Genomic DNA, 11,722 nt, shown 5'->3' on the forward strand with positions numbered 1-11,722 from the left:
GTTTTATATTCACTTAGTAAAAGATTAAAGCATTTGCCAAGAATTTCAACAACAGAGTACAACGTGGATTCACAATTACACGGTGTTTATTTAACACAGCAAACTGCTGCTGAGCTTCTCACCTGAGTTTTAGAAAACTATGGTTTAGTCTTAGTTTTGAGCTGAAGTCTTTGTTATTTAGACTAATTTGAAAAGAGATAGAGACAATTAGCATTGAATATAGGTTTATTTATGTAGACATACAGCACAGTAACAGGCCCTTTCGGCCTATGAGCTCGTGCCGCCAAATTACACCCAATTGACCTACAATCCTGTTACGTTTTTGAAAGGTGCGAGGAAACTAGAGCCCCTGGTTAAAACCCATGCAGGCGTGCAAAAAACATACAAACTCCTTAGAGACAGCACGGGATTCAAACCCCAGTCCCAATCGCTGGCGCTGTAACAGTGTTGTGCGGGATTCAAACCCCAGTCCCAATCGTTGGCGCTGTAACAGTGTTGCACGGGATTCAAAACCCAGTCCCAATCGTTGGCGCTGTAACAGTGTTGCATGGGATTCAAACCCCAGTCCCAATCGCTGGCGCTGTAACAGTGTTGCGCGGGATTCAAACCCCAGTCCCAATTGCTGGCGCTGTAACAGTGTTGCGCGGGATTCAAACCCCAGTCCCAATCGCTGGCGCTGTAAGAGTGTTGCGCGGGATTCAAACCCCAGTCCCAATCGCTGGCGCTGTAACAGTGTTGCGCGGGATTCAAACCCCAGTCCCAATCGCTGGCGCTGTAACAGTGTTGCGCGGGATTCAAACCCCAGTCCCATTCGCTGGCGCTGTAACAGTGTTGCACTGCTACACTAACCATGCTGCCCACCACACTTGCGTATACTTTACATACACTTGAAAATACTTTTTGTATTTTAATAATGAATGGAATTATTTTGTTGTTTACTTTCAGATTAAAACCATATTGAGTGGCTTTATCATTAGGGGCTACCTCGGAAAGTGGACTTTGATTATTAAAACCATCACCCTGGTCTTGGCTGTATCTTCAGGCCTCAGCCTTGGGAAAGAGGGTCCACTTGTACACGTGGCTTGCTGTTGTGGCAATATTGTTTGTCATCTCTTTACGAAATATAGGAAGAATGAAGCCAAAAGGAGAGAGGTACGCAGATTTGGATGTGTAACTGAAATTATTGCACCAATATTATTCAGTTTTCATCATTGTTAGTTTAAAGTACATCCCTAAAATGGTGGCAACGAAAGGGAAATTCACCAAAAAAAAAATCAGAAGAGTGTTGAGTTCCAGGAAGAATTATGGAAGAAAAGGATATTTTGGTACAAGTGGAAGAAGAGATCATGAAGAATGGATGTAAATATAAGGCTGAGTGTTTCAGATATTGGGCAAGTGAACCAATTCAAGTCAGCAAGGATAAAAATGATACCCTAACGACAAGTGTTGCAGGACTTGTAGCATTTTGAATTTGCAGATGGAGTATTGAGTCAAATCAGGAATGTTCAAAAGCTTCACTGTAGAGAATTCAAATCCAAGATGACCATCTGTGTTGCAAGTTTGAGCATAAACTTACACAAAACAATGAAAATAGTGGAGACCAATGGAAAAAAAATTACTTAATTTCAAGGAAATTTGCATAAAACCATATTGTATGAATTTAATAACAATATAGACCCTTCTTGATACTTAAATAACTAATATCAGTGGAGCTATTTAAGTACCCCTGTAACCCACATGATGAATGGTCATTTACTGATTTCCTCTCCACAGATCTGCCTATCTACTGGCCATTTTCAACATTTCAGACTTTTATTCTGGATTTCAGCATCTTCACTTTTTGCTTCCAATGCATACTATGTTATATGGAAATAAAACTGGATGTAACTAGATTTTAAGTCAAATTTTATAAATATTGGGGACTTGGTGGAATCAGGCATCACAGAAGCTCTCTGATAAAACTTCCAATGAACCCCTCTCTACTAGATTTTATTTTAACCAATGGTCCTGCAAATTTCTACTCGAGGGTTTCAGTTCCCTTTTGATTGCTGTCATAACATCTGTTTTGACATTCTTTCAGACAATGCATTCTAGATCGTAGCACTTTAATTTGCTCTTAGCCCTAATGCCTTTTTATTGACCAACTTGTGTCTCATTGAACTTTGTACTATGAACAATTGTTTCTACCTATTTATCCTGACAATCCTGCTCATAATTTTGAAAACGGATTATTTCTTTTTGTACAAAGGATACAATCTTGATATCTACAGTCTCCCCATATAATTGAAGCCCAACATCCATAGAACTTTTCCATGGTGCCATTCCAGAAAGTTTATTATGAACTATGCCAAAGCAACGACACACATTTTAATCTGCATGTTAGAATTTATTGCCATGTTCCAGCTAGAGCCTATTATGTTTTCTAAGGGTAGCTTTCAAAGCCAAAGGTCCCATATGATTTTATTTTCAGCAATTTTTTTCAATTTGCTCTGCCACATAGAATGGTAGGTTTTCATTTGTTGTTGAGTCTAATTGTTACAAGTACAAATGAGCACCCCTTTACATTTTATTGCCTCTTTCCAAAATGGATCACTTATCACTTCATTAAATTTGATCAGCTGTGCACATTCCTTTTTCATCCCTATGTCAACGTGAAGTCAGCTTCTATCCTCGCTGTTTGCTATATTATTAAGCCTAAAACTTCAAAATTCAAGTCCAGGTCACTAATGCATGTTAAATGAAGCCAATGCTAAATGTGGCCTCATAATTGTTGTTCGAAAGCAGATGCTAAAATCTGAAATGAAAATATAAAACACTCACCAGCTGAGGCTATGGAAAAAGAAATGGAGTTAATGTTGCAGGTGAATTGCATTTCATTAGAGCTAAGAAAGTTTAGAAATGAAATCAGTTTTTGTATAGTGCAAAAGGGCAGAGAAGTGTAAGGAATAAAAGGAGACCAGGAAAAATTGCATGACAAAGTGCGCCAGCTGAAGAAGGTGCCTCAAAGAAGCAGTCTATTGAATTCTGAAATGCAAAAGAGGGAGGAAAATCTAAGGGCAGAAGTATAAGATACAAGACTACAAAGTCTGTTCATTATCTGTGCCAGAGAAATACAAGTTCTTTCATTGGAAACATGTAGGAAGTTAAAGACGAAACTGGGAATGAAATGACAGAGAATCAGATTTCCAAATACATTAAATTACTTATGTAAAGCAATTATTCACTCTTACTGTCTGCTCTGTTTGGTAACCAATTCTTGTACCCACTCAGCTACAGCCCCTTTACTCTGCATTCATTGTTGCTAAACAGTCAAGAGTGCCACTTAACAAATGGCCTTTGGAATCTTATTTACCTGTATCCCATTTTTCTGTGAGTTGACGTGGTTAACCTTGATTGACTTGTTTTCTAGGTGCTATCAGCAGCTGCCGCAGCAGGTGTCTCTGTAGCTTTTGGTGCCCCCATTGGAGGAGTTTTATTTAGCCTTGAAGAGGTGAGAGATTTTGCCAATATATCCTTGTAGCTACTAAAATCTTTCATCAACAAAGAACCAGTCTTGAAAAGTATGCTTGTATGAAATTAAGGACATTATTCACAATGTTGCAGCTGACTATTTCACTGACTCCAAACACTTCTGCGAACTTTATAGAAAAATGTTTGCTTCAATGCGATTTATGTAACTAAGCTGTACTCTTCTTGATGCCTGTTTCTAAACTAAATCAATGACTCAACTAATTGGTCAATCAATGTTTATTTCTTTGCTCTTTACTTTCTGTATATATTGATGCATAAAGGAGGCTGTATATTAATTTCAAAGTTTCACTGCAATTTGCAAATTGTAATCATTAATAACTTCTACATTTTTGCAGATCTTTTTTTTTTGTTCCAAAATTTATCTGATTGTAGTCTACAGTTCTAGAGCTCAGTAACTTTTTGGTTTTCAGTACGAGGTTGGCTTCTATGGCTATTCCCAGATAATGATAGACGAAAGGTGAAAGTATAAAATTGTATTGATTTTTACAAACATGCTAGAGGAAAATAATAAAATAATAATGCTAATTGGTATGGGAATGAACAGAATTAATTTTCAGAAATATTATTGAATGCTTTATTATAATCTCTAGTCCTTTAGAGATTATAAATTGTGATGTTAAATCAATTGAAAATCCAAAATATCCATCAAGCAGCACAATAGCATGGCTTATGTGTAAAATATCTTTATTTTTGGAATTTTTAAAAGTGCTTCCCTTAGTGGATGAATAAATGGGACCAGAGAATAGAAATACAGTTTCTCCTGCTGAGTTTTTCCAGCAGTTTCGTGTTTGACAGTTTATACAACTTTATGCTCAAAGTGCTGAACTCCACTTTTTAGTGGAAGAATTGATTACTGCTTGTATTAGCCCATGATCTTAACTTTTCTTTATGGAGCAAATATTCCTCTGATTTTAGCGGTAATGTCCTGCTGAGATTTGTACCAATGGTTGTGCAGCATAAAGTGGAGTTATTGCAGAATATTTTAATATCTGCCAAACAAATTCCCCTTTAACATTGTTTATTTTATTTATCCAGGTCAGCTATTACTTCCCTCTGAAGACTTTATGGAGGTCGTTTTTTGCTGCACTCGTAGCCGCCTTTACATTACGGTCAATAAATGCATTTCGTAATAGTCGCCTTGTGCTATTTTTTGTGGAATTCCATACACCCTGGCATTTGTTGGAATTAATTCCATTCATTCTTCTGGGAATCTTTGGAGGACTGTGGGGAGCATTTTTTATACGTGCTAATATTGCCTGGTGCAAAAGGCGCAAGACCACTGTGTTAGGGAAGTACCCAGTTCTTGAGGTTCTTGTTGTGACAGCTATCACAGGAATTATAGCTTTTCCTAATGACTACACTAAAATGAGTACCAGTGGGCTCATTTCTGAACTATTCAATGACTGTGGACTTCTGGATTCTTCACCACTCTGTGATTACATCGATGATTTCAACAGCACCAAGACAGTTTATGTCCTGCCAGATCGTGCGGCAGGCAAAGGTGTTTACATGACAATATGGAAACTGGCTCTAGCATTGGTATTTAAAATCTTCATCACGATATTCACATTTGGTATGAAGGTAAGGAGAAATTTTAGAGAGACCATGTTTCCAATGAGTTTTTTTAATGAAGTTAATGAGGAAGTCGTGGGACTTGAATTAATTTTCTTCTGAACTTTTGAAAATGCATCATTGTGCGCAGCAAGAATGTGAACATAAGATGTAAATGACAGAAAGGATTTTGGTGATTGCATCCAAGTGAATGAACTTCTTCAGTGTGAGGTGGCGTTTATTCAGTTACTCTGTGCATCATTGCATAACCCAATTATGCCATGACTCCACAACTGAATCTGCAGTTTTGTCAGGAATGATGGCAGCAATCGGAAGCATTAAATGTTTATCCCTATCCTGATTTTTCCAATTTATGGAAGTTCAGTTAACTCAACAGCCAAGCAGTGCAAACAGTGAGATGCTGGAGGAACTCAGTGGGTCAGGCAGCATCCATGGGTCAAAATGGTCAGTCATTGTTTCAGTTGAACTCAATAAAGTTTCCTGACCAGAAAGATTGACCGACGATTTCTAACCATGGACGCTGCCTGACCCGTTGAATTCCTCCAGCATCTTACTGTTTGCTTGTGATTCCACCATCTGCAGCTCTTGGGACAATCACACAGTGGAGCCTTTTTTTTTTAGGATGACGTCACCTTTTCAACTGATGGCACTGCATCAGAATGCAGTGTCTTGACCCCCAATTCCTTTGTCCTCACCGCCACTTGACTCGCTGAGTTCCCACACAATGGCAGATTAACTACCACTTGGGTCCCTTGGCTGAACTTTAGTAAGGCTCCCCCTGACCTTGTCCCCCTCCGCCCCACCATTTGTTGAATGGAATAAAGTGACATTAAGTTAAATAACATTTTATGGATCTCCAAAGCGATTCAATATCGACCCCTGGGGCTGGGGGGAGGTCAATGGGACAATCCAAGAGGTCACAAAATGGCAGGGAGTCAAAATGGGGTCAATAAACACTGGGGGGAGGGGTCGATTGAACTTTTGGGGTTGAAAGAATTTTAGAGCCCGAGGTCCCCACTTCTGGAGTAATAGGGAAAAAAAAATTAACACTGAATTTGGGTTGCAAAGGGAGTGATTATCATTAAAAGAGTTTTCATACTTCAGTGGCACTGACAACTCTTATGTTTTGAGATCATAGAAAGGTAACTGCCTCTAACTGGAAATGCATTGAGGGATTTCATATTGAGTTGTAATGCTCAACTGAGCGAAACTGCTATAGCAAGAGCTTAATGTACTAATTCTGTATAACATCACTTCTAATCTAATACTAACGCAGGTTCCCTCAGGACTGTTCATACCGAGCATGGCAGTAGGTGCTATAGCTGGAAGACTTCTCGGAGTAGGAATGGAACAACTGGCCTATCATCACCATGACTGGATCCTCTTTAAAGGGTGGTGTAGTCCTGGAGCTGATTGCATCACTCCTGGATTGTATGCCATGGTTGGTGCTGCTGCCTGTCTAGGTAAAAAAAAAAAGAGCTTTGAAGTTAATATTTTGTAGATAACTCATCGGTCCTTCCCTCGCAGGGTAATGATGCACCCACATTTCCTCGCAGGGAGGCTGATTTTTCCTTTCCTGTGAGTAGTAAAAATAAGTTGTGTTTCAACTCGTTGACAAAATGCCTCCATTATTATTTGTTCTTTCTGGGCTGTATATTGTCTGTACATAGTCATTTTGTTCCATGGTAATCATTTAACAGTGATTTAATCAACTTCTTTCGTATTAGTACTGTGAATATTGAGATGGTTACAAGTTCAAAATGAAACTTAATTTGGGGATATTGTAATATTATTGGGTAATTTGTGAAAGATTGGTTAAAAACACTACACTTATGCTGGCCTTGGTTTCAGAATTCTATATTGATTTTTTTTTAAATCCACTTGTGCATATGCCAGCATAATTTCTAATTGCAATTCTAGCCAAAATCATGTACTTATAATGACTCCTACTCTTCTATCTTTTGGTTTCCCTTTTAAAATATTTTTATTTCAAAAAAAAGCATGCATATACAGAACAATTATGGAATACATCATATTAATAATAAATGACAAATTTGATAATTCATCAAGCTATAAAGCACATAATTCAAACTTATAACAAGAAGAAAAGAGAAAACAAGATTTTTCCATGTACAGTGTGATTCTAAACCTTATTCCCTAACCCAAGGTTTATGACTAAAGAAAATATGTACTTTGTTCATAGAATAAAATGGAAAATATAAAACTTTTGAAAAATAATATGTCCAGAGATTATGAAAGTAATTCAAGAATGGTTCCCACAACATTTGAAACTTTATATTTGAATTATTAATTGAATAATGGATCTTTTCTAAATTTAAACAGGGCATAATGTTCCTGAGCCATTGAGCACAAGTGGGCAGGGCCACATCCTTCCATCTAAACAATATTGCATCAGAATGCACACCTCATGCAGTGTCTTGACCCACAATTCCTTTGTCCTCACCGCCACTTGAGATGCAAAAGACAGAATATGAATTTAATTGGAATATCATCTTCTCTAGTTGTACCAAAAAAAAACAAGCAGAGGATTAGGTTCTAAATTTACATTTAAAATTAAAGATTAAGGATTTTTTTCAAGTACCATTCTTTTTCACCAATAATAAAGTTTAAATTTCATTTATTTTGCAGCATGGGAGAAGCCAATTCCAGCCACTTTAGTCCCATGCCACCCAATTACACCCAAATTAATCTCCATCCCTGTACATTTTGGAGGGTGGGTGGAAACCAGAGCACCCGGGGCAAGCCCTCGCAGATATGGAGAGAACATACAAACTCCTTACAGACAGCGCCAGATTGGAACCCAGGTCATTGGCGCTGTAATACCATCACCCTAACCACTAAGCCGGCTGAGTAGATTTGCTGCTTCAGTTTCTTCTGTCCATTCTATTTTCAGAATGAATGATCCATTAGAGAATGTAGTGTATATCTTATACATGAGATCTTCATTTAATATGAAGGTAAGAAATTAATGATGCTTTTTGGATTGCCATTGTGTGTCCATCTGCAAGTCATTATGTGCATTGTTTTACAAAAGAAGACTGGGAGTTCTTCACTCATATAGCCACAAACAGCAGAGAATTCTGGAATCTTATTAGTTTACGAACAATAATAAAGGCTGATGGTGAAACAAACTGGGGGTTCATAATGGCAACATGTTGGAGTGTGGCTTTGCTTCAGCAGTCAGCAGATTACCTACCCATCCAGTAGATGACAGGTTGTAACTTCTCTGCTCAAAACTGGCATAAGGAACGAACAACAAACTAATTGATTGAATCATGGTACTGGAGGTGACCTTGAAAGGTCACCGTGTAGAAGAACATTGCAAAATTGAGTTTTGAGATTCCTCTTTAGCCTGTACAATCCTGTTTCCACAGGTGGTGTGACCAGAATGACTGTGTCCTTGGTGGTTATTATGTTTGAACTAACAGGCGGACTCGAGTACATTGTCCCATTAATGGCTGCAGCAATGACCAGTAAATGGGTGTCTGATGCAATTGGACGGGAGGGCATTTATGAAGCACATATTCGACTGAATGGTTATCCATTCCTCGAGGCAAAAGAAGAATTTACGCATAAGACATTAGCAATGGATGTTATGAGACCTCGGCGCAATGACCCTCCTTTGACAAGTCTTACTCAGGATGGTATGAAAGTAGAGGATGTAGAGGCAATTATCAGTGAAACAACCTACAGTGGATTCCCTGTCATTGTGTCAATAGAATCTCAACGACTTGTAGGTTTTGTCCTCCGAAGAGACTTGATCATTTCAATTGGTGAGAGCTTTGATTTGTACGAAATAATATTTTTAGATTTTAAACATGGTTAAATTATTGATTACCTTATTTATAAAAGGTCAATGTCCTGAGACATTGTCTGGATACATCTGACCTGCTGAATATTTCCAGCATTCTGTTTTATTTCAGATTTACAATAGGTGCATTATCTTTTTGTGTGGAAATACTTCACTTAGCCCTGTCTACTGGTACAGGTCTGGTGAAATTGAAATGAAGATGAAATTTTAACTTTAGCAAATCGATAATTATCTATTATAAGAATGATGTCTACATTTTCCCCAAGGTATTGTTTTAGAAATGTTATGCAATGCCTTTTGTGCTATGACCAGATATTGATGGTATGTTATTAGGGGAGTAGTGAATATTACCTGTAATGTTTCATCATTTTGGATAATATCTTAGTGGAACGCCATTGTATTATTAAAGATTGATTGATATACTTAATCTGGCATCACAATTGAAGAGACATGGGCCTAACAAATACAATAGATGAATCTACAATCATGTTTACACTCCACAATATTGATTATTGGGGGTATGGAGTACTCACTTTTATTCAAAAGGGAAAAGGGCAAATACTCTTGGCATCTATGGAGAAAGTTGGTGGGGAGTGTGGGGGGGACCATTGCAGGAATATGCATTTGCTGAAACTGTAAAGCATTAGAAATCTGTGCACGTTGTCAAACTATATATGTCATCTCTTTTAAACATTAAAAAAAAAGTTTCTCACTTATTTTGCTTTGCATTTGAAATAAAATTCACAGTTTGCACTAATTGGCATAAAAAAATATCAGTTGCATGAAAATTCTGAAAAAAATGAGAATATCTGGATAAATAATTTGGACATTTTCATTTTAGTCATTTACGTCTGTTTTGTTTTTATATTTTTGTTATTAAAATGTACCAAAAGTTATTTCTACATTTAGCATCCTATGAAACTAAAATGTTTAGATTACTTAGTCATCGCCTATCCAGATGTTGATAATTTGCAACTGATTGTGAATTGGTACACTTGGTACAGAATAAGTTGGAAAAATGCCTAATGTGTTTTGGTTGTATATCTGCTTATAGAAAATGGAAGGAAACGACAAGATGGAATTGTAAGCACTTCCACTATTTATTTTACTGAACACTCTCCTGTGCAACTTCCAAACAGCCCTGCTGCACTCAAACTTCGTGCCATACTAGATTTGAGTCCATTTACAGTGACAGACCATACACCTATGGAAATAGTGATTGACATCTTCCGCAAGCTAGGCTTAAGACAGTGTCTTGTTACCCACAATGGGTAAGTGTTATGTCTGATTTCAAAGCACCAAAGCATTCCACTGTGTTAAAGCTCTGGCTCTAATAGAAGTTTTCAGTTTTTATTTCAAGGAAAAATATTTTTGTTTTTTCATGAATATACATCAATAATATGCTTTCAATCAAAATTAAGTAGCTTGCTTCAACTGTTGAATATATAAAATTACTTTTGAAAATTACATTGGTTCTCATTTTAAACAGGTATCGCCATGACTAATTATTCAGGATTTCCTTTGTATTTTGCTTTTAGTGTCCAGAAAATACATACAGCTAATAATTCTCAGATTTTCTATATCAGTGGTTCTCAACCTTTTTCTTTCCACTTACATATCATTTTAAGTATTCTCTATGCCATAGGTGCTCTGTGATTAGAAAAAGTGGAAAGAAAAAGGTTGAAAACACTGTTTTAATCATACCTAATTGACTCATTATGTGCACGGTTTCATAACTCCAAAGGAAATGAGCCGGTGACAATTTTTCTCAAGCAAAATATTTCAGTAATAATTGGGTTCCCTTCCCACTCACATACCACCTTAAGCAATCCCTTACTAATTACAGACCACTTATGGCATAGGGATTAGTTAAAGTGCTATGTGAGTGGAAAGAAAAAGGTTGAGAACCACTGTTCTATATGGTATGTATGGAGCCATGAAGGATTCTAGATAAACCCCTCACTCGTAGAGTTTAAAATTTATTGTCTCATGGTGCAAGTATAACACTGTGCCTTTTGGTGTAGAGTTAATGAAGGGAAAATACTCAATGGACCTGAATTGATTTTTCCAGTGGAATCAAGGATCCAATTTATTGTTTGTAGCCCATCACAGTTAGTACAGTTTCATGTTATCCAAGTAACTTACTTGCCTTTAATTCTTTCTGATATAGAAGTCAGAAATCAGGGTCTTAAATCTAAATACAGTTCTGATGAGATTGGCAATGATAAATTTGAAAACTACATTAAAAAGAATGACAGCAAACAAGCAATAGCTAACATTTCAAGAATTGATACATAATTTACAAGAAATCTATATTGTTTTTCATCTCATCTCCAATCTATGTCCAATTATCACCTTTTGCCTATTAGCCTATATTCCTCCTCCTCTTGCCTGCTTTTAGCTCATACCTTGACAAAGAGTTCAGGCCTGAAACATTTGTTATATATCTTTACCTTTTATGGATGTTGCGAGTCCTGCTGAATTCCTCCAACATTTTTGTGATTTTTCTGAATTATTATCCAAATTTGCTGATGGTATCAAGTTGGATGCTAGTGTGGACTGTGAAGAGGTGCAGAGAGGCTTCAATGGGCTATTGAGAGTCCATGTAAATCATATGTCAAATAGGTGTGAAAAATTAGGTCATTGATTTTAGTTAAAAATGGAAAGGCAGATTGTTTTTTTTAAAATGTAAGCAATTTAAATATGTTGGTGTTCGAAGGGACCTGGGAGTCCTGGGTGTAAATCATTGAATATTATATGTCAATTCAGCAAGTCATTGGGAAAACA

General features: G+C 37.0%; 1 protein-coding gene across 10 annotated transcripts in view; it reads left to right on the plus strand.

The window, feature by feature from the left end:
* Positions 1–11,722, plus strand: part of clcn5b (chloride channel, voltage-sensitive 5b) — a 72,639-nt gene that overhangs the window by 59,126 nt on the left and 1,791 nt on the right. For all 10 annotated transcript variants that reach the window (XM_069893186.1, XM_069893183.1, XM_069893184.1 and 7 more), the window contains 6 exons: positions 946–1,152; positions 3,410–3,490; positions 4,567–5,112; positions 6,380–6,566; positions 8,499–8,897; positions 9,990–10,206. In XM_069893186.1, coding sequence (XP_069749287.1) covers positions 946–1,152; positions 3,410–3,490; positions 4,567–5,112; positions 6,380–6,566; positions 8,499–8,897; positions 9,990–10,206 — 1,637 coding nt within the window. The remainder of the gene's footprint in view (positions 1–945; positions 1,153–3,409; positions 3,491–4,566; positions 5,113–6,379; positions 6,567–8,498; positions 8,898–9,989; positions 10,207–11,722) is intronic.

The sequence above is a fragment of the Narcine bancroftii genome, chromosome 8 (genome assembly GCF_036971445.1).
Source record: "Narcine bancroftii isolate sNarBan1 chromosome 8, sNarBan1.hap1, whole genome shotgun sequence".
NCBI classification, from domain to species: Eukaryota; Metazoa; Chordata; class Chondrichthyes; order Torpediniformes; family Narcinidae; genus Narcine; species Narcine bancroftii.